Source organism: Dendrobium catenatum, unplaced genomic scaffold, assembly GCF_001605985.2.
Source record: "Dendrobium catenatum unplaced genomic scaffold, ASM160598v2 fragScaff_scaffold_80, whole genome shotgun sequence".
Classification (NCBI taxonomy): Eukaryota; Viridiplantae; Streptophyta; class Magnoliopsida; order Asparagales; family Orchidaceae; genus Dendrobium; species Dendrobium catenatum.
In genome coordinates this window covers 1,152,970-1,176,109 of record NW_021318542.1, presented here as the reverse complement: position 1 = coordinate 1,176,109, position 23,140 = coordinate 1,152,970, and the positions used below count along the sequence as shown (strand labels likewise).

General features: G+C 34.0%; 1 protein-coding gene and 1 pseudogene across 1 annotated transcript; both read right to left on the bottom strand.

Moving 5' to 3' along the window:
- Positions 1-6,068: 6,068 nt before the first annotated feature.
- LOC110104476 (ras-related protein RABE1c) lies at positions 6,069-22,940 on the bottom strand. Its single transcript, XM_020833616.2, has 9 exons — positions 22,725-22,940; positions 22,470-22,630; positions 7,470-7,542; positions 7,236-7,336; positions 7,048-7,113; positions 6,866-6,963; positions 6,683-6,745; positions 6,505-6,597; positions 6,069-6,415 (listed from the first exon to the last, which is right to left on the bottom strand). Exons 2-9 carry the CDS (start codon positions 22,540-22,542, stop codon positions 6,332-6,334), a joined length of 651 nt encoding a protein of 216 aa, XP_020689275.1. The 5' UTR covers positions 22,543-22,630; positions 22,725-22,940; the 3' UTR covers positions 6,069-6,331.
- Positions 11,145-13,927, bottom strand: LOC110104440 (annotated as a pseudogene).
- Positions 22,941-23,140: the final 200 nt, after the last annotated feature.

Here is a 23,140-nt window from a genome sequence, read left to right as displayed (position 1 = left end):
TAGAGGTAGACCTTAAAATACTTGGTTAGAAATTATTAGAAAATATATTTTTTAATTAGATTTAAATAAGAATTTGATTGTTAATAGAACAAAATAAAGAAAAAAAGATTCATATAGTCAATCAAAGCCATGTAGTAAGATAAAAGTTTGATGTTGTTATTGACAATTCTACTAAATCTTAGTAAAAGTAGACATTTTTTTATTGGATCATTATCGTAATACATATTCTTCTCTAATAAAATATATATTTTTTATTAGGCAAATGACAAAAAAATATATCTTTTAACTCATTTTTAATTGCATTTCCTCTTCATTTTCTTTCTATCAAATCATTAAAAACAAACACTTGTAGCCTATAAATTTTTTATAAGCCAAATTATTACAATTACATAGCCTATAAATTTATTGGTTAATTTTTGTAGAAAACTTTCGCTTGTTTTTATGAATCCAAAGTTTTAGTTTTGATAATTAAGCTTTCAAAGTTGTAATTGTTATAACCCAAAAGTGTGAAATGAATTTGTTTGAAAAATAAGAAAATTCTAAAGTAGAGTACTCTGATGTTAGGCCACTAACAATATTATATTGTACTATTTCAAACTAAACTGTGTTTTTTTTTCTTATATTAAAATCCCAACAAGGATTAGAAGATGAAAAAGACTTCAAGCCTAAATCATAACATTATCGAAAGGTAATGGTTACCAACCCCAATAATAAACCAATAAAGGCCAAAATATTTTGCAATAGACGCCAACAGAAAAACATAACTAATAAATAATATTATACAATTGATGATATCAACATAAACATACCCATAAAAATCCAAATTACTAACTACTCAATTCAAAAACAACCATGGTGATACCTTCATTAGATAATAAAAATGTTGGCTTATTTTTCCTTATATTATTGTGACTTCTTCATTAGTGCATCTCCAACCAAAACTCTCATTTTTCACTGCAAAATGCAGTAAAATCAAAAAGTGACGTGATTCATCTCCAGTGAAACGCCATTTTGCCACCAAATCATCGTTCATTTCTTTCGCGCCTTTCTCGGACGAGTTCGATAGAGAGAAAGAAATGGCGCAAGTGAACAGTGCGACGCCAATATTGGCGTGGCACTGTTCAACTGCGATCAAATGACGGAAGAAATGGCGTCCCGTTGCGACGTTTGAGGGCCTCCATTCCACTGTTTGCCGAACGGTTGGAGATGGTCTTGGGTAATACCTCAAGGTGAGTATTTTGTCTTTATTTGTGATGAATTTCTTATTATTTATTAAAGCAAATTTTTAGTACAAATTTTTTTTTTTTTTTTTTTTTTTGCACTAAAAAATTGTTTTAAAAAGCAATAAAAAAGTCGCCCTAAATGAAGCCTTTGTCATCTCAATAAAGTGCGTAAATCTTACTAGGGTATGACCCAATACTAAAATTTATTGTGAAAGAACATAATAGGACTTGCAACTTGTGCGACGCCAATATTGGCGTTGTACTGTTCAACTGCGATCAAATGACGGAAGAAATGGCGTTCGGTTGCGACGTTTGAGGGCCTCCATTCGGCTGCTTGCCGAACGGTTGGAAATGGTCTTAGGTAATACCTCAAGTTGAGTATTTTGTCTTTATTTGTGATGAGTTTCTTATTATTTTTTAGTACAAAAAAAAAAAAATTTCACTAAAAAATTGTTTTAAAAACAATAAGAATGTTGTCCTAAATGAAGCCTTTGTCATCTCAATAAAGTGTGTAAATCTTACTAGGGTATGACCCAATACTAAAATTTATTGTGAAAGAACATAATAGGACTTGCAACTTGAAATATCAAAAAGCTAAGAAATCATGATATTTGCCTTACAATATCTTCTAAAAGAGAACAAATTAGACCTTCCTAAACATTTTAAAATTCATTATATTAACTCTAAATGCAAATACAGAATATGACTGATTTGTTATTAATTATGAAGTGGGGCTTATAATATTGCTATTAAAGAAAAGCCAGCTCGACTATTTTGACAAAAATGTGCAATATTATAAATTTTATTGAGTTATATAACCCTAATGTGAGATAAAATATTAATTTATAGGCTTAACTTGTAATGCTTTCACATTCATTTATCAACCATAGGTATTTATTAATTTCTATCAAGCAACACCCATATGAAAAAGATAGTCAATCAAATTTTGGTTATACATCCATGGAACATAAAAGGAGATTATTATTGGTTATTTTGAAATTATTTTCTTAAAGAGAAGTCAAGCTTTAATTAGTTTTACTAAAAATTAATTTTTGTAATTGATTTTAGATATATTGCTTAAATATTATGATAGAATATTTAAATTTTAATATTACAATAGTGATCTATATCATTCATAATATATAAAAAAAAACAAATAAAATATTGGCAACTGAAGTAAAGCAGCATAAAGCAAACAATCATATCGATAGATAATCTTTGGATGCAATAAGCAGGCCCTACTTAATACGACCTAAATCTATATTTTAGGCAAAAATACAAGATATTATGTGGGATCTTCAAATTGAACTCCACCAAGTTCATATAAAGACATCCATCATCTACATCATCCAACATTATTGCAAAGCTCTTCTTTACAATGAATATATAATTAAAGAAAAAAAAAACATGTGCAGCATAAAAAACTATACACATAGCTTTTCTTTGAATATCAATGGGCCTAATACATTTATTTGTTAACCAGTATGTTGTGCCTTCAAAGCACAATAAGAAAAAATGAAATAGAAAAAGAAACATCAATGTTATAGTAAACATAATTACAAGCAAATAATATTACCAACCCATCATATATCACTCAATCATACAAGGGATAAAGAAATATAGTGTAAGATACTTCCTAATCATAGGATGCCTAAGAATGTGTTTATCAAATATCTAGTATGTGCAATGCCAATGCAATTACCATATATTTAAGAGTTTCAAATTTGTCTCCCTCATCAGTGTTAGTTTCAAGTTCTTCCAATAAAAGAATATGTGCCTTATAAATATTTTATATGTATGCTTTTTCATGATATTTAAAGTATAGAATATCTATGATTTTCCTAAGGATTATAATAGTGGGGATCCTAGGAATGGAAATAGTTGGTGACATCGACGATAAATATTATTATATCAATAGAATTGGAAATAGTGCATGGGGTGTAGAACCTTTTGATCTAAAGCTATGAGACCTCTTCTTCTACTTTTCCAAAAGTAATGCACAATGAAATATTTCTTTTAGATGATGGCGATCCTAAAGCTCAAAGTTATTCCTAATCTAAGCTATAAGAACTATAAGAACCTCATTAACTAACTTTTAATTAAAGTGTGGTTGGTCATAGCAACTAGGTCCTCACAAGTGTTCAAATAATTAGTCACATATAGACTCTCTTTTCTTAAGATCATGTTTGGGTTATAGACTTTCTTATCATACTATATTGGACTTTTTTTTTTCTCAAGTGTCTTCTTTATATCTAGCCATTTGAGGGTAGCCCCACCTAACCTTTCATCCTTTGCTTGTACATTATTCTAATAGATATTTGCATCTTTCACAAGCTTCTTTTTAACAAAGGCCACTTTCTAAGAAAAAACCAAAACCATGCCATTCAAAGAATTCATCTAGCTTCAAGTGCAAAACTATTTTAGTTAATTTTTGAGTCATAAATTATTATAATTTCACATATTGGGGTGATAAGATAGCTTACTTATGCACAATTAAAATTATTAATCAATTAAATCAAGAAATTAAGCTTAATTAGAAAATCTATAAGTAAACATATTTTCTAATCAAAGATTATATTTTATGATTAGATTCAATCTTAGTTCAAATTAATTAAATAGGTTTATTAGTTAAGTAATTATTTAGTTAATAAAAATGTTTATTAGTGTCGTACTTTATGAAATGCATTGTATGGTATGATATGTTTATATTGAAATAAATTAACAATATCAAATTGTATTAATTATAATGTTCAAGTTTTAAGCTAACTATACTATATAATACATATATTAACACATCATAGATTTCCTAATTTTATTATTAAATCACACATTTTAAATCAGTCAATATTTATGAGCATATTTTAAATTATTCGTTTATCATGTGATTATGAATATACACCACAATAAGCTAGTTGTTTGAATTTGAAATTTCAATCAGTATTAATTGAGAATTTCATTGATTCGAAGACTAATTGACTATTAATATTATATTATTATGAATGTACGTAAGAGTCCCAAGAAGATTCCAACACTAAACAAATTCTAAGCGAAAAAAATTTTAGAGGGTGGAAAACTATTCATACACTAGACCATTTTTTTTCTTACAAATCTTACCTCTATAAGCTTGAATATTTGAGTTTTGAGATCTTTTTTTTATATATATTTTTGAAAAAGAGGTCTTTGATCTTATAATGAGGTTGATTATGCAATGAGCTGAGCTAAAAGTGAAAAATTTATACTATAGGAAAATCGTCTATTAAAGATGAATTCTCCAGGCAGAAAATGCTCATTTTTCAGCGGATTTTGACGTTTCCAGCAGACTTCATGTAGTGGAATGATTTGGACATTTCCAGCAGACTTTCTGTTGTGTATTTTTTTGGCGCATTTGGAAAGTGATTATGTAATGAGCTTTGCCAAAATTTCCAAACGAAAAATGGACGCCGGAAAAATATAAAAAGAAAATTAAAAAAAAATTCCGCTCCACCCGGCCCGCTCGGGGTATCCCATTGCTAGCTAGCCCTGCTCGCGCTGCATGCTACCTACCCGCAGCACCCCGCTACGCCCTAGCCTGCCCTACCCTCCTGCTACAGACCTGCCCTGGCCATGGTACTCGCTCGCCAGCCCTGCTCCACAGCCTACAATCCCCACACCGCTGCCCGAAAGCCCAGTCGTTCACGCATGAGCGCTGGGAATTAATAGAGACATTGGCACTAGGAATTAGCAAGATTAGCATATTTGACTATGTTTTTTGGAGGAAACAAATAGAAGATTAGCAAAAAGATGCATTTACCCTTGGACAAAAAGTTACTGCCTATAAGACTGCAATCTTCTTGATAGACAAGTTTCAAAGACATAGCTCACAATATGACAATGGAGAAAAACACTATAGGTTTGATGAAGATTTTGTCAGATATATATGAAAAGCCCTTGGCTTATAATAAGGTACACTTATTATAAAAATAGTTTTATTAAATGGTTAAAGGTGATTTGGTGGTTGGGAGTCTAAATAAGTTCAACAGAATAATGAATTAATTGCTCTCAACGCTTCATCACCAAATAGTCGAGAATCTATGAGAGTTATTGGGTGCAATTACATGGTGAATTTAAAATATAAGTTTCATTATGTTTAAGATAATATTTCTATGGAGGGAGTTCTAAGGAGAGATTTTAGAGAATTCTCAACATTGAATTCCACTTTGAATGTTTATGATAATGGTACATAATCGGTATGGGGCCAAACAATTGAATATGCTTGGATTACAAATATGCGAATGCTGTAGAAAATCAGAATTGAATCAAATTTGAGATAACTGAGTCGATCCAATTCAGATTATGGAACCAAAAAAATTCTAAGCCAGTTTAAGAACTTGGATGTAAAGAGTACAAAAGTAGAATCGATCAAATATGCACCCGAATTCATGAAAGCTTTTTGTTCTCAATAATTTTTTTCCTGTGCAAGAATCAGAAGACAGTATATCCAAGTTCGGGTGTAACACATATTTCCATACCTGAAGGCTGGAATCATGAATAATGATCACAGATCCCTTTATACAGGGCATAGTTACTGTAATAAGAAGCATAAAAGCCGTGTATATAAACAGAAAATGGCGTCCGGATTTGTTCGAAGGCGAATCCGGATGCGCCACGTAATAATCTCTCCTAATTCAGTGATGGCTGCAGTGCTAACAGTATCATTCGAGCCCAGTAACAAGTAAAAAAAAGCTGATTTCTGCAGCTCAAATTCTATGGTTGGCCACAAACCTAACAGTATTATTCAAACCCCAACAATATGATGCCTTTTAGCCTATGAAAAGGATAAAACATGGAATGACTTCAGACTTGTCATTATCATAAAGCAACCAAATGAAAAGGAGCACGAGGCCCTGTGATTAAAGGGGACAAATAGGTCAATATAATAACACTTCTCCACCACAGAAAATAACTACATTCCACACGAGAGAAAAATAAAGTTGTAAAGAATGATAGTATGGTATTAAAAATACACATCATCCATCAGATCATCATCACATTCACTACCTATATAAGACTCGAATTAGTTCGAAATAATATTTGATACCAACCCAGAAGTCACCTTCTCTGACCTCTTCTTAAGAACCACAGCAGGCCGATCTCTCCGGAGCTTTGTTTTCACCTGCAGTTTGTTCGGGTTTGTTTATCTTAATTGTCCGTTCCTGCAAAAATTCCAAAGTAATGATTCTTCATGATAAGCTGGACTTGAAAAGGAACCAAGCTCTATTGATCCTATAGTTAAAAATCATACCTCAGGTTTGTTATCGGATTCTGCAAGCCTCTGCTTGATGTCTCTGGCAATTGAAAAGAAAACTTGCTCCACGTTTAGATTTGTTTTTGCACTCTGCAGAGAAAGAGTGACAGTGCAAAAATGTTAAGAAAACAATTCATGAACGTAATGCAGTACCGTCAAAACAATTCCAAATTACAGTTTCAAAGAACTTGATGCCATATTCATCTGCAAGAGCTTGTCCCTTTGAAGTCGGTACAGCCTGGGATGTAGAAATTGCATTCAAGAATCAGTGCTAAGATCAATCATTATTCAAGGTAGAACATTTTAAATAACACGATTGGGAAGAGAGAGAAAATGAGAAGGAGAGAGATGAGGATACCCTTTTGCTTTCATCCATGTCAGCCTTATTACCAACTAGAATTTTGTTAACGTTATCAGAGGCATGTTGTTCAATGTTTCGGATCCAATTCCTAATATCTACATAACATTAAGACTCAAAAAGTTAAGAATTTGACTCAAAAAAAAAAAAAAAACTTAGGGAGAAAAAAGTATGGTGGTTACTGTTGAAGGATGACTCGTCAGTTACATCATAGACGAGTAAAATACCCATGGCACCTCGATAGTAAGCTACAACAAAAGAGATGGAGTATTAGAAACGCCATTAGAAGAAAAATAGAGCCAACATATACGCAAAAACAAATAAATGACTAAAAACAATGGAATAAGCCAAAAAAAAAAAAGAAGCATACCTGTAGTAATAGTTCTAAAACGCTCCTGGCCAGCAGTATCCCAGATTTGTAGTTTAATACGTTTGCCATCTAGCTCAATTGTTCTGATTTTAAAATCAATACTGCATTGACAAACAACAAATTCAGTTAATTAAGAAATTGAACAGAAAAAATGCTTGGCAGTGGTTAAAATGGGATAAACTACTAATTCACAAGCACTTCAAACAATACAAGTATGACGGGAAGGGAACCCACCCGATTGTGGTAATGAAACTAGTGGTGAAGGAGCCATCAGAGAACCGTAAAAGCAAGCAACTCTTGCCGACGCCTATGAAATGAAACATAAATCAGTTTACAATAATTAATACACACTAAAACATGAGTAAGATTTAATCTAAATAATCTAGCATCCAAGACAGTGAATCAAAATGGATAAAAGAAATAAGAACAAGAGCTTATTAAAAAGATTTTTGGCAGGAAGAGTACAAAAATAATTGTGTAAAAAAACAAAAATAGGAACAAGTTTTAACACAAAAATAAGCTTTAGAAACCCCTTTTTATAGAGTTTTGAAAATCCATCCTTATCACTCATAAAACTATATACTAAGATAAAAAAAAACTTGGAACACAACAAAAAAACCAATATATTGGTTTTTTTTTACAGGAAATAACATAGCTGCTAACTTCAATTTTTGTTATTTTGGAGAAGAAGTTAGTTTACTCAAAATATTGATTTTATAAGTAAAGAAATCCTGTAGCAAAATAAACCATGTTTCTTATCTTATTAAATCCCTGACCATCACGAGGAAATGAGCGGAGAAAAGGACGGTGGCAGTGGTTTTGACTGAGGGGCTTCAATTGCTATTCCCCTCTTTTTCCACTATGAAAGCAGATTGATGATCCTCAACAAGGCCTGACGTATATGTGATGAAGAAGAAAAGCACATGATGAGGAGGAAGGGAGATGTGGCAGCTTCTTTCAGTTTGCAACAAAAGAGAAGAGAACTAGTCCACCAAGCTATAGGCCAACCAGTCTAATAGAATGGTTCATTGGATTGATAACAATGAGCCATACACTGGGTAAATTCAAAAATCATCAAATGAACATTGGCTTCACCCCTTTGGGTCCTAAAAGAAAAGAGACTCAGCAGAGGGGGAAACATAGTTGCCCCAAAAAAAAATCCGTAAAAAAAATATCGTTAAAGTCAGGTTCAATAATTTTGTTAAACAAAGAGTAAATTCCAACTAAGAGGTTCAAAGTTCGAGTCTATGTGTATGCGTTGTGTGTGTGAGTTTGCCTTAAATGGCCTAAATGTCCCCCAAAAAAAAAACAAAGAGTAAATTCAAAAATAAAATTAAAAATAAAAAAAATTAAAACAAAGATTATATTATCAGATCATCCCTGTTTTTCAAACACTTGTCTCCTTATCTTTATGAAAGGAGATAATCGTATCCCAGCAAGCTTTCTTTTAATTCTTTGCTATTTACAAGCATAGCCAGGGCAATCATAAAATCAAAGGTCAACCTAAAAGTTAAGATAGCTATTGAAATGCACCAAATGGCGTGCTAACATAGTGGTGCACAACAAAGGTTATAAACCTACATCTTAAGGAATGTTATAACTATTAAGTGGATTGCAAGCACTCTAAGCAAATCAAAACCTAAAACCACGCCTAAATCATCTCTTTCCAAGGTAAAAAAATGTTTGCCACTGCCAAATGATTTGGCAATACTATGGCCCTAACAAGTTATCAATACGCCCAATATTTCAATTTATCTAGTATGACAAACCCCTCTGGCACAAAAAGATAACAAGTTTGCCAATAAAAAGCATATCATTGGCTTAACATCATCCCTCATCCTTAAGGGAATTCCTTGACTAAGGAAACACATGATTGTTAATAAGAAAACTAACAATCATAGCTAAAGCTAGTTGGCTTGAAGCCTAAAATCATAGCTAGCTCCTAACCTAGCACTAATAATGATAAGAGTTAATGATCCAACCCAAAGCCCATGGTCTACATAATGCTCCAGACTTAAAGCTATATTGTTACAATGGTCCCAACTTTTCAGAGTAAAAACCACTTTGGATGATGGAACTATAGGATCTAGGTTGGATTTAAATCTATCCCATAAACATTCACCTAACGTATGAAACACCGTGATAGGACAATTATATGAATGTCTTTTCTCTAATGTGAATACCTAAAGCAATCTCCTCATTCGAGAGCACTCTCTCTTGGGAATGGCAATTAACTATGATAGCTTGTACCATAGGAAGTCTCACGTCCAAGATCCAAACAAACTCAGATTAAAATAATTCTATTCATGATAAAATCAATATACAGCATGAAATACTCTCGAGTTCTCACACACAAGAGCAGAGGATTTTTTCCGAGCAAACCATAGCATTCATGTGCAATGCATACTTTATCATAATATCAAGAAAGATGAAAGAGGCCTACATCAGATATTCCCTAAAAGGAAAAACTAGTGATTATATCCATAGTTTCTTTTCTCTGATTAAAAAATCCAGGGAATTCAAAATTTTGCAGCCGTAAAACCATACAAAAAAATCACACTGAGAGCAACAAAACTATAAAAGAAAACAAAAACAGCCAAATCAAAGTTAATGACAGAACTGAATGTCTAAAAAGAAAGAAATGACACCATTACATCAAAAAATTTATTTAAAACAATTATAATAAAGCAAAATCGGATAGAACAAAAAAAATGTATGCAAGCTTGGGGCATTCAATTGTCAATAACACATGTAAGTGAGGATTGCAAGTGTACATGAGATGGGCACAGTATGCAGTAAATGGTTAAGAAAACTTGTTCTTTTAAGATATAGAGTTTCAAAAAAAAAAAAAAACACGTTAGTACAACAGTGTGAGAAGCACCGACAATCTAATTGACTTCTTAAACTACTTCCTATTAATTATCACTGGACTCAGAAACAGTTACGTACCAAAATGAATGTACTAGGTATAACATTGTATGTCATATATATGAGTCTAGCTTCAAGCTGAAGAAAAAAGACAAAAAATCATTATATATCAAGTTTAAGACAAGATTTTGAACCCTAACTTCATCTATAAATATGTGTACAAATTCAAAATTTTCAAGCTTAATTCTAAACCGAACATAAAGTCCTTCCGCAGAATCCAAAACAAGACGAGTACCCAAAAACCAGTCCTTAAGATGGACCCATCCTTCAAATAAAATGTGGTTCTTTGCCATACATCTAAAAAGGAGAAGGGAACCAGAATTAAGATTAACAAAGAAATAATTTGAATACATATAAGCTGCATCTCAAAGAGGGGAATATAGGAAGTGTTTCATAAAACACTTCCAGATGTTTGGTCATCAACTGAGGTGAGGAAGAAGCCTGATCTAAAGAAGTAACTGAAAAAATTATTCTTTTTACACACAAAATAATCTGGTTTAGTTGATATCAACCTATTAATCTGAAATGTCACTTCTTCCACTTAATAAGGGGTAAAACAAGCCTACGGCCTTCTCAAATAAATTTTGTAATCAATTGAGTAAAAGCCCAAAATAGTCCCTCAACTATTAGCAAATGATCAATTTAATCTCAAACTTTCATGATGACTCAATTTAATCCCCCGACTATTTGAAAATATCCCAATTTGGTCTAAGGCCGAAAGTAATGGTTAAAATTAACCCAAACAACTAAATTTGAGGGCATGTTGGATATTATAGTCTATGTGAGATTATACTTTTTTTTTTTGTTATTCATTATATTAAAATAAACATAAAATCATAATAGAAAATAACCAACTAAATATCAAGAGTGAATAATTAATAAATATGGTTAACTTCCATTTTAATTTTTATATTTATTGTAATATGATAAATGACAAAATATATAAAAAAATAATAATATAATCTTATATATATCCTAATACCCAAAATGTCCTCGCATTTAACTGTTTTGGTTAACTTCAAATGTTATTTTTGGCCTTGGGATCAAATTGAAACTTTTTCTAATAGTAATAGTCAGGGAACTAAATTGAGCCATTATGAAAATCTGGGACCAAATTAGACATTTACTAATAGTCAGGGACTATTTTGAGCTGTAACACAATCAATTCAATGCTAAATATAAATGGATTATAGAGATATGTAAGTTATCCTTTTTCCTAATATTGGTGATGTAAATACTCCATCCGATCGATATCCTAATCTAAAAATTGGACCTTTACTTCAACCTAGATGTTTAGAAATAAATTCAGCCATGTCCACTTTTATGCAATAAAAAAAAATGTATACGACTGAACATGGATGACCAATTTTCTGCACTATAACCAAAACGTTCATATGATGCTTCCACAACATCCAAATATATAAAAAGAACAGTGGACCAGAGAAATTGATATTTTGACATAGACCAAAACAGACGTGGTAACGTATATTACTATTCCCATGATGGCTTACTCCTATGATGGTTTCCTGTAGTGTCTTCTATTAGTATGGCATGACTGTGGCTATACTATTCTTGTGCCCTTCTTGCGAGCTTTACATATTCTCCCATTTCTCCTATGGAATGCTCTAGGACGGGCATGGTTCTCATTCTTTGCGACTTCCAGCAGGTTCTATCTTATGGTAGTGACGTCCGAGCTGAGCTTAAATCCAATTTAACTTCAGGACAGTTTAATTCCCTTTAGTTGTTTGTAGGGCTACATAGGATTAGTATTTTCCTATGTTGTGTGTAGCCTAGTAGGTTGCTATGGTTTGTCTATAAATACATAGACAATAAGTGTAATGGGGGAGATTTTTAGAAATGAATAATATTTGAGTTTACTCTCTTGTGCTTTCCTGTATCCTAAAAGTGATTCTTAGGTGGTGGATCCTTCCTCCAAGAAGTTCTTGGAGCGGTGTCCGGCGACTATCACCGGATCGTCGACGTGGATTAGTCGAGCCTCTCCGGTCCGGTGTCTTTTTTTTTAAAAAAAAACTCTATTCAAAAACAATTTGAATAAAATTCAAGCCTTGCTTGAATATGATTCTAACTCTACAGTTGAACAGACAAAATAACGATCGAAACAGTGCTGGGTTTGAAAACAAGTCCACATAACAGTATTTCCAGATCAAATAGATTCCAATTACTCGGATATTTCAATGACGGCTCGGCCAACAATCATTCCATTATTAAGATCTTTATAGACTTGGTTTGCTTCTTCAAATCTGCACTTTCTTGAAACAGTATTTTGAAGGCTGAATATACCAGTCTCAGCAAGTTTGACGACCTGAGGAAGATCCTGTCTTGCTCTTGCACCATACGAACCAATAATTTTTATTCCGATATTTCAATGACGGCTCAGCCAACAATCTTTCCATTATCAAGATCTTTATAGACTTGGTTTGCTTCTTCAAATCTGCACTTTCTTGAAACAGTATTTTGAAGGCTGAATATGCCGGTCTCAGCAAGCTTGACGACCTGAGGAAGATCCTGTCGTGCTCTTGCGCCATATGAACCAATAATTTTTATCTGTCTGCAGACTAGGCGAGTCATTTCAATCTCCCCCAATGCATTGGTTGGAGCAAGCCCTATGATAACTGCTTTGCCACCATCTCGCACAGCTTTTGTGCATTGCATAAAAGTTAATGGTTTTCCCAATGCTTCTACAGCAATATCAACACCCATTCCACCGGCGATTTCCTTGATCTTCTCAACAACATCATCCCTTGAACTCGGCTTGAAGCATTTATGGTGTGAGTTGCTCCAAGTGTCGTTGCATTGTGCAGTTTTTCATCTTGTACATCAACTGCAATTACCTTAGTAGCACCAAATGCTCGTGCTATCTGTAAACAACTTGCTCCAATACCACCAACTCCTATAACTGCTATAGAATCACCAGCACGCATTTCAGCGGCATGTCTCATAGCTCCATACGCAGTAAAAACTGCACTGCTTAAGATAGCAGATTCAGTATATGGTAGAGAGTTTGGCAGAGTAGCAACTGCATTTGCAGGAATGACACAGTATTCAGCAAGTTCACCCATGCTGTACATGCACACAGGCTTTCCACTATTTCGCAGAAGTAGTCGGGTTTGACCATCGTAAAGTGTTCCTTTTGCTCGATTATAGGCAAAGAAAGCCTCACATAGGTCTTCCTAACGTTTGACACAAAAGAAGCAATTGCCACAAGGCATTATAAATGCTCCAACCACAAGACTTCCAATAGGGAACCTCTTTGTTATGCCAACATCCGTGTGGGCACAAAGTTCAACAACTTCTCCAGTTATTTCATGACCCAAAACGCAAGGACTTCAAAATAGAAGTTCACCTTTCAAGACGTGAAGATCAAAGTGACAAACTCCACAAGCCTTGGTCTTGATGAGGAGCTCCCCTGCCTTTGGCCGAGGCATGTGGAACTCTTCGATGGTGAGAGGTCTATCGGGATCCCAGAATATGGTCCCGCGCATGAAGGAAGGGCCGCCGCTGACATGATAGCCGGCAGCTTCTATCCTCTCATCAGTGGCCACAGCAGTGCAGATCGACCTACGACAGCATGAGAGGTAGGAGGTGGCAATTTGTAGGTGCCGGAGCAAAGAACGACAAGCGGATGAGAAAACCATGAGATAGAAAGGCGGCGCGTAACGCGGTGACGTGTTATGCTAAACAAATCCAGTGGAAACAAATTGAAGAATCTCGACGAATCCACGTCGATGATCCGGTGACAGTCGTCGGACACCGCTCCAAGAACTTCTAGGAGGAAGGATCCACCACCTAAGAATCACTCTTAGGATACAGGAAAATACAAGAGAGTAAACTCAAATATTATTAATTTCTAAAAATCTCCCCCATTACACTTAATGGCTATATATTTATTGACAAACCATAGCAACCTACTAGGCTAGACACAACATAGGCAAACACTAATTGTATATAGCCCTACAAACAACTAAAGGGAATTAAAATGTCATGAAGTTAAATCGGATTTAAGCTCAGCTCCACCGTCATACTAACGGGGTAGGAGGAACTTCAGGCTCATAGGAATATGTCCGGTTTTTTCCCTACTAGTTGCACATTAAGTCTAAATGGTAATGATGTTTTGAATGGTATACGAGTAAATAATGTGTATATGTTAGACTTGAATTGTATTCAAACTCTTACTGCTTTTTGTTTAAAACTATTTTTTGATGAATCAGGATAGGTCCACCCAATGTCCATTTGTCTACCAACCTTTGATATCTCAAGTTTAGCCCAAGTGGATGGACCGTTTGTGATTGTGAGATTATTTGAAATCATTTGTGTTTCTTTCAGAATCCTAGAGAAGTAGGTGGAAGCTTCAATATCCAACCCATTTGAGAGATCTTGAATTGCAATTTTTTTATCAATGATGACGATCAAGTTTGTTGCCTTACTAGGAGTGAATAGTTCTTGCTGGACATCCGGCTCGCTCTGATCATCATCATATATTGGCTTATCAAAATCAAGAACTTCACCGAACATGTCATCATCATATACGTCATACAAGGCTCATAATAGATAGGTAATGAATCCGATTTCAGCAACAGATCTTTAAACCCATCGAAGATGGACTCGATCAAGGATGAGGAAGACTTACAGGGTGACCCTTCAAAAATGTCTTCGTAGGAAGGACTCTGATCTTCCAATATATCCTCTCTTTCATCGGTTCGTAGGGATTCGGCCAGAATAGCGGATCTATATGCCGCCTTGTGAGCATATATGCTCGGTGTTCGGACAACAATGTCACGGCCAAATGGGCTCAAGTCTTTTTTTAGTTCGAGCCTTGACAATCGCTGTTGGAGTTGGGAAATTTCTCGTTAAAGGTCTTCAATCACTGCTCGTTGAAGTGGTCGCTATCGAGTCCAACGAGGCCACATCTTGCTCTTTTTAGCTAATTTCTTGACCAAGAATCAGGAATTATTTTGTTCTTGGTGCTTTGAATAGCATCATACGTGGGCTGGGGAGGAGGAAAAACAAGTGGTTGTAGCTTTCTAGATGAGAGGAAGGGACGAGCACTATAAAGATAACAATATAAAGATAAATTGTGGTTGAAACAACAGCATGGGAGGAAAAAAATATGGAGAGTGCAGATGGCTGGGCAGCTAATTATTGGACAGAAAAACGACTGCAATTATCTGTGGAAAGGAGGCGATCGTCTGGAGAAGACAGCACCAAGAATCCAGCGGCTGAAATTTTTGTGGGTGCTATAGAAAACAGAGAACTAAACAAGAATTATTTCTTTATTCTTTACCACGTGACACCATCCTAGGCTTGCGACAAGTCTCTACAAGGCGGAGTCGGTTGGCTGATCCAAGAACAAGGTAGGGAGACCACCACTTAAAAAGAATCAAGATACATAACGGGAGAGACTTCGCTCTCTAAACCGAACTCAAGCCAAAATTCTCTCCGGCATCTTGTCGACTCTGATACCAAAATGACACCGAACCGGAGAGGCTCGACAAATCCACGTTGACGATCCGATGACGTTCACCAGACACCGCTCTAATAACTTCTTGGAGGAAGGATCCACCACCTAAGAATCACTCTTAGGATACATGAAAACACAAGAGAGTAAACTCAAATATCATTCATTTCTAAAAATCTCCCCCATTACACTTAATGGCTATGTATTTATAGACAAATCATAGCAACCTACTAGGCTACATACAACATAGGCAAACACTAATCCTATGTAGCCCTACAAACAACTAAAGGGAATTAAACTGTCCTGAAGTTAAATCGGATTTAAGCTCAGCTCCGGCGTCAGGCAGTTTCTCTGATGTTTGGGTAAGTCTACTCCAATGTCTCTATCCCTTTCCTACAAAACGCTTCTATCCTTTTTAATGCTGCCTCAGAATTATAAATGTGCTTTGAGGCATGTGGGAATTTTATCCTAATTTCCTCTTTTTTCCAAGGATTATGATCCTCAAAGTGTGCTCAGTAAGGGTGAGATTTGAAGCATTTCAAGAGAGATCTTTTGTGATTGGTTGAAAAAGCTGATAGCTTCTTTTATATCTTACAATTTTAATTTTTTTCCCAATGCAAAAAATCAAAATCACATGATATTTAATTTCTTACTATTAATTCTGTTAAAAAGGTCAATATCTTATCATTGAAATTGAATTTAATATGTTTTCTCCTTTCAAAGCTGGTATTAAATAGTTGTTTAAGTAATAGCTTGCTTTCTCAAGAAATTAGCATGTTTTATTTCAAAAGAATCATTGCATATAACTTTATTGTATACAAGATTTGCATCAGAAATCTTATACCTTAAAACATCCCTACAACAAGAACTCAAACATAACACCAACAAGGCTAAATTTAGATCTACAAAAGGTTATCTAGCACCAAAGTGGACATCAAAACAAGACCTCCTTTGAAAGAAATGTTAGAACATGTCAAAGTCTAGTGTGACAAAAACTCAAATAATAATAACCAAAGAGAAAAAGCTAAAAATAGTCCTCCGACTCTTCGATGTGTCCAATTTAATCATAAAGCATTACATTTCTCCAATTTAGTCTCTCAACTATACAAAATTGATCATAAATTATCTCTCGGGTAGACATTGAAGGAAATTGGGATACAATTGATCCCAATTTTGTCCTTAGCGGCCATTTGGGATCAATTTTTTGTAGTCAAAGACTAAATTAGAGAATCGTAATACTCTGGGACTGATTGGTAACATATAAATAGACGGGGGATAATTATCAAACCACTATTTTTCCCAAGTCTCAAAACCACCGACAACAAAAGACTTGTTACAACCACAAGTTTCTAATTTTAAAGACCACTTTAAACCTAGCCATATTCGTTAGTATATTCACTAAATACAAAGCTAAAAACATAGAGATCAAGGACACAATTGAATTTTCTTTTTTTTTTTTTTGTTATTTTTACTGGAGTGAAATATTTTTAATGGTGATTTATAACTATGTACAAGGTGTTAGAGCTTCGAGAAAAATCAGAATTTTAACAGGGACATACTACATGGTATCATGGCCTAAAATCACTTTTCACCTATTTAGATAATAAAATGGAAATATTGCTTCTTTACTTGGCTAATGCTCTCTATTCAAACCCCTTTACATAAAACATCTCTTTTTCCAGAATTCTAGTTTTCTAATGGAACTGGACCTTTTGGGAAAATTACAAAATCCATGGGCAGTCATTAAATGATGCCTTTTAGAGGAGAACAATAAAGTGCAGCAAGGCCCAGCCACATTAACGGTTCGCTCTCCACTGCATTGAAATAAACAAACAAGAACTCCCACCTCTCCAATAAATGCCTCAATTTCTAAGAATGTGTAGTTTCCGCCTCAAAATTTAGTAAGTGATAATGTTGCGTGAAGTGGACATCAAATTAAACATAAAATTGATTGATTTCCTGAACAAAAAAAAACAATTGAATCCAGAACTCTCAGTCACAGAAGGTAAAAGGTACCCAAAAAATGTTATTGAGGATGAAAAGTGATGCACAGAAATAGGGCCGGTGAAGCTCGACATTTGATCAAAATTACTTCTACTCAACTCGAAATGGATTCAACATATGCATAGATGCACACGTTTATTTATTAGGAATTTAGAAAATAATTTTTTAAATTAAGATGAAGTTTTATTATAATATATCTTATAAACTAAGAGATTTATCTCAAATCATCTTTAAGATCAACTCATAACTGATCTTTTTTTTTTCTCAATTCAAACTTCACTCGAGTTGAAATTGAAACTTTTGATTTTGAGTAGAAGCCAGCTTGTACTAACTCAACTCAAGACCACCTCTATGTGAAATATACAAGTTTTATGTCAAAAACAATATGAAATGCTAACAAGAATGCAATAGCTTCCTAAAGGGCAAGCAGTCTTAATGGAAATCTTCGCATTTATTCTCATCAAAAGAATTGCATCCAGGATAAATTTATGTGCAATTATTTTTTAATAGTTGGTTTATTTTATATATGTATCTGAGTGCATGCCGAGATGATTCTATATCTTAAGATTTTGTCAATGCATGAGGAAGCAAATATTATGTGGGAAAAATAGCTTAGTGATATTAAGAATGTTGCAAAAGATATACTTTGATTATCAAAGAAAAAAAAAACTCTAATAATAAAAAATAGTTGATGGTGGAATCAAAATGTGCAAGAAAAAAATAAAAAATAAAAAGATTTGTTATAAAAATTGGTCTGCATGTAAAAATTCTGATAATTGGAAAAAATATAAAGAGAGACCCGTAAGAAGTCTAAAAAAGCAATATGCGATACAAAGATTTTAGCTTTTAATGATTTATATAATAGATTAGAAATTAAGGAAGACAAATATATGTGCATAAGTTAGCCAAATAAAGAGATAGGAGTGGTAAGGATTTAATTCAAGTGACATGTATTAAAGATAAAGATCAAAAAGTGTTTTTATTAGAAATGGATATTCAACAAAGGTGGATAAGATATTTTGTTAAACTTTTCAATGAAGATTGTGATAATGCAATTGATTTAAGTGGTCTTAGCATCCTAAATGAAAATAAAAGATTTTTGTTTTTATCAGCGTATTAGTAAAACCGAAGTTAAAGAGGTTTTAAAGAAAATGAAGTGTTGAAATGTTTAGGAGATTAAAGAATTTCTTGGCTTACTAAATTTTTTAATATTATTTTGAAGACTAAAAAGATGTCATATGAGTAGAGAATGAGTGTGTTGATTCCTATTTTTAAGAATAAAGGTGATGCACAAGATTATGTGAATTATATAAGAATTAAATTAATGTACCATAGTTTAAAACTATGGGAGAGATTTATGGAGCATAGGTTGCAGCGCGACACTAATGTTTCTCAAAATCAATTTGGATTCATGCTGATGATATTTTTCTTGTTGATAAGACTAGAGAGGGAGTTGAAGGTAAACATGAATTATGCAGGTTAACCTTAGAGTCTAAAGACTTTCGTTTGAGTAGATCTAAAAATGAATATATTGAATGTAATTTTAGTAATACTATATCTGGAGTGGGGATTGTGACTTTGGGCGATCAAGTCATTAATAAGAGCACAAGTTTTAGATATCTTGGGTTTATTGTGCAGAGTGATGGTGAAATATATGGGAATATTAGTAGTATAATTCAAGTTGGATGGTTGAAGTGGAGGAATGCATCGGGCTTGTTATGTGATAAAAAGGTCCCTCTCATACTTGAGGGAAAATTATATAAGATGGTAGTGAGACATGCAATGCTTTATGGAGCAGAATGCTGCCCGTTAAAAGAGAAGAATAATATTAAGTTAAGTGTTGCAGAGATTAGGAGGATGCTCAGGTGGATGAGTGGATTTACTCTTAAAGACAGAATACGAAATGAGCACATACGTGAAAAGGTTGGAGTAGCCCCAGTAGAAGATAAGATTAGAGAGAGCCGCCTTAGATGGTTTGGTCACATAAAACGACGACCTTCAGATAACCTGGTTAGAAAAGTAGATGTATTATATTTGACTAATATTAAGAAAGGTAGAGGCGAACCTAAAAATATTTGGTTAGAATATATTAGAAATGACATTTCTTTATTAGATTTAGATGAGAATTTGATCCTTAAAAGGATACAATGGAGAAAAAGGATTCATGTGGCCGACCCCAAATAGTGAGATAAAGGCTTGTTGTTGTTGTAGTAGTTATTGTTGTATCTTTACTTGCAAATTTTAATTCTATCACCAACTATTTTTACTAATAAGGGTTTTTTCTTTTGATATTGTCAGCACATCATTTACAACATTCTTAATATAATAGTTATTTTTTTCTACTTAACATTAATTTTCTAGAACACAATCAAAATCTTAAGATCTTGAATATTACTCTCCAAAATATATTTTTTTTGTGTTCTTTAAATACCACGATCTAATCCTAAGACAACATTGTACTGTTTTTTTCATATTATGCCCCTTCATCTTAAAGTACAGAACTAATAAATAATGTTGGATACATACATTTTCACTCGAAATGACTTTACAATCTTTGTGATTTAAACGGTTTAATTTTCTTGTAAAAAAATAATCAAAATTTTATTATATCCATTCTTATAAGTGATGATGTACTCCTTTTTTTTCTTAAATAAGCTATTAACAATCAAAATATTATAAGCTAAAGCAAAATCTATAGCAATCATGAAAGCTTTTAAAATATTTTATCACTCTACCAAAATGTCCATTTTAAATCTCTAATAAAAACTTTTTCTTCAAGAGGTATAATTTGTATTAAGTCTTCTAAGTCATTACAAAATTTTAATTTTGATCACATATGCAAACCTACTTGAGAAGCAGAAACACTTATAATGTTAATAATCTAATCATCAATAACAATCTTTGACGTTATAATTTTATCTCCAATTCTATTAATTTCTATAATATTATCCTTCAAACTCTTATCTATAATGACATCCACACTATTTCCAGTATAACTCTTACTCGAATATCATAGTTTTAATCCTCAACTATCAATCTCCTTAGCTTTCTCTCCAACCCATTTAGTCTCTTGAATGCATAAAATATTTATCTTCCTATAAATCATAATATCTTTTAATTTCATTAATTTACCAGTAAGAGAACATATATTCCAAGTTTCTATCATGATCCTAATTTCATGGACTAGATTCTTTGCTCACACCCGTCCATGATGTGGGAACGCTTGCTAATTTAATAATGCATCAGGGCGCTAGTGTAGCGGCCCTTGCACATTTCTTGTTGTATTCAAGTCATACAGCGTGTCATTTTCACAGAACGCCCTAACATTAACACAATATATTAAATGATTCATTTCATGATTATTCAACATGTTTTACAGTAGTTGTCAACTACCCAACACAACCCTTCACTTTTCTCGTCCTGGGCTTGGGATCTAGTAAAGGCAAAAGATAAAAAATGAAAAATAGAAGATGTACATAAATATGTTTCATAACAAACAACAAAACCAAATAATTTAAAGTTTTTGAATTTATATATAAAGAAACAAAAGGAATAAAACCATACAACAATGGCTAAAATGTGACTTCCCAATAGATAGATATATAGCAACAAGATGGCACTGGTAGCCAAATTATAGTTAAAAATGGTAAGAATGAAGCAAGAAAAATATTACATATAGCCCAAGTATTATAACAAATTTTAATAGTTATCATCTGATTAAGTTCAAAGACCACAAATTGGCTCATGTAAATTTTGCAGCAGTCTGCATAATCTATTGGTGTTAGATGAAAGTAGGTCGTTGCAGTGTGTAAGCTTTGTACATGGAAAATGAATCATCTAAATACTTTGCCCAACACATGAAGCGTAAGATATGATAAGAAGTAATCATGATACTTAATCCTGCATGTCTATGCATGGCATATCATATTAGCTTTATCAAGAATTCCCAAAATATATTTCAAACTACAAAAGAAAGTTTGTATGCATCTTTTAGCATTCATAATATGTCACCACAGTCAAAGCAATGTTCACAAAAAGAAGTTCCTTAGGTTTAGCATGGCAATATAGATTCCTCGGTAGCTAAATAAGTAAATGAGGATTATTCTTTACCTACAAATGAACAGACAGTTAGGAAATGAACCATTGCTGCACAATTGCTTAGACTGGAAACAGAAAAAGATCTAAATTTTGCATCGAATACAACGGAACAAGAAGAAAAAGGAGTTGAGAAAACCCCAGCCAAAAAAGTGGACAGAAAGGGGGTAAGGCAAAGAATACAGTAGACTACCACGACTAGAAAATCATATGCTGATGATAGAGAACATGGAAAACAACAGTATTTTTGGGATATTAGAGGACAAAGAACTCAAAAAAAGGCCAAGAGATTAGATCGCCTATGTTTTACAACTAAGATTAAACAAGAAAAAGAAGCATGACAAAAAGTAAACAAACTTCCATGCAATACTTTTTAGGGCAAAGGTCAACAGCTAATACCCCCTGATCTTTGAGAAAAACATACAATAAATATAATTGCTCCTGAATACGAATACCAGATCACTGACGGAAACTCCGAATTTCCAAAAACCTTGCAAGCAATCGGAGATCTTACAACTTTCAGTCCGTAGAATCCATCCCAAAACCCAGGAAAAGCTTACAATAACGAATTCCCAAACTAAATAAACCAGCCCTCAAAAATGCCAAACCAAATAAATCATGGGAAAAAAAAAACTAACCAATCCCATGCCTTTATATGCCAAAATAACCAAAAGCTTAACAGAGCGATCGGATTCACAAGCAGCATAGAAAAAGGAAACGTAAACTCTCACCGCTATCGCCAATCAGAAGGAGCTTTATGAGATAATCGTAATCCGCCCGAGCCCTAGCAGGTGGAGCAGCCATGGAAGAATCGTACGAAGCGTTGCAGGAGAAACACACCGGTCAACGCGCTAAGAACCGTATTTCCCTTTGGAAAACCTCAGATCCGCTTCTGCAAGAGCGGCGCAATCACACGATCAAATCAAGAAAGCTTAAGACGAATCAAAAATTTCCTGGACGAGAATCGAAGATTGCGAAGACAATACCAGATTGCAAGCAATTATGAAGTGCAGAAAGGGTCAATCGATGTGGGTCGGCAATTGAAAAGCTTCGGAAGAGAGATTGAGAGAGGGAGGACAAATGAGTCCAATGAAGTTCTCGGTTATAAAAGGAAATACAGTCCAGAGAAAAGAGACTCGCCCGCGAGCTGTGCGCCCCTGGCCATTTCTGATTCTCTGTCTCCCTCTCTGCCTGGATGGGCTCATTGCTTGGTTGCCACCCAGGCTCGGTCGCCTTGGCGCCTAGACACTATTTCTAATTCTGGTTGCCTGCCACATGCAACATTTTCTTTTTTTTTTCTTTTTTCGACACCCCTCTGCCACGTCAGCCTGTGACGCGCTTGGCGATGTCCACTAATCCCTCGGCGAGTCTGCAGCAACCAACCCCACAGGTGCAGGACCCA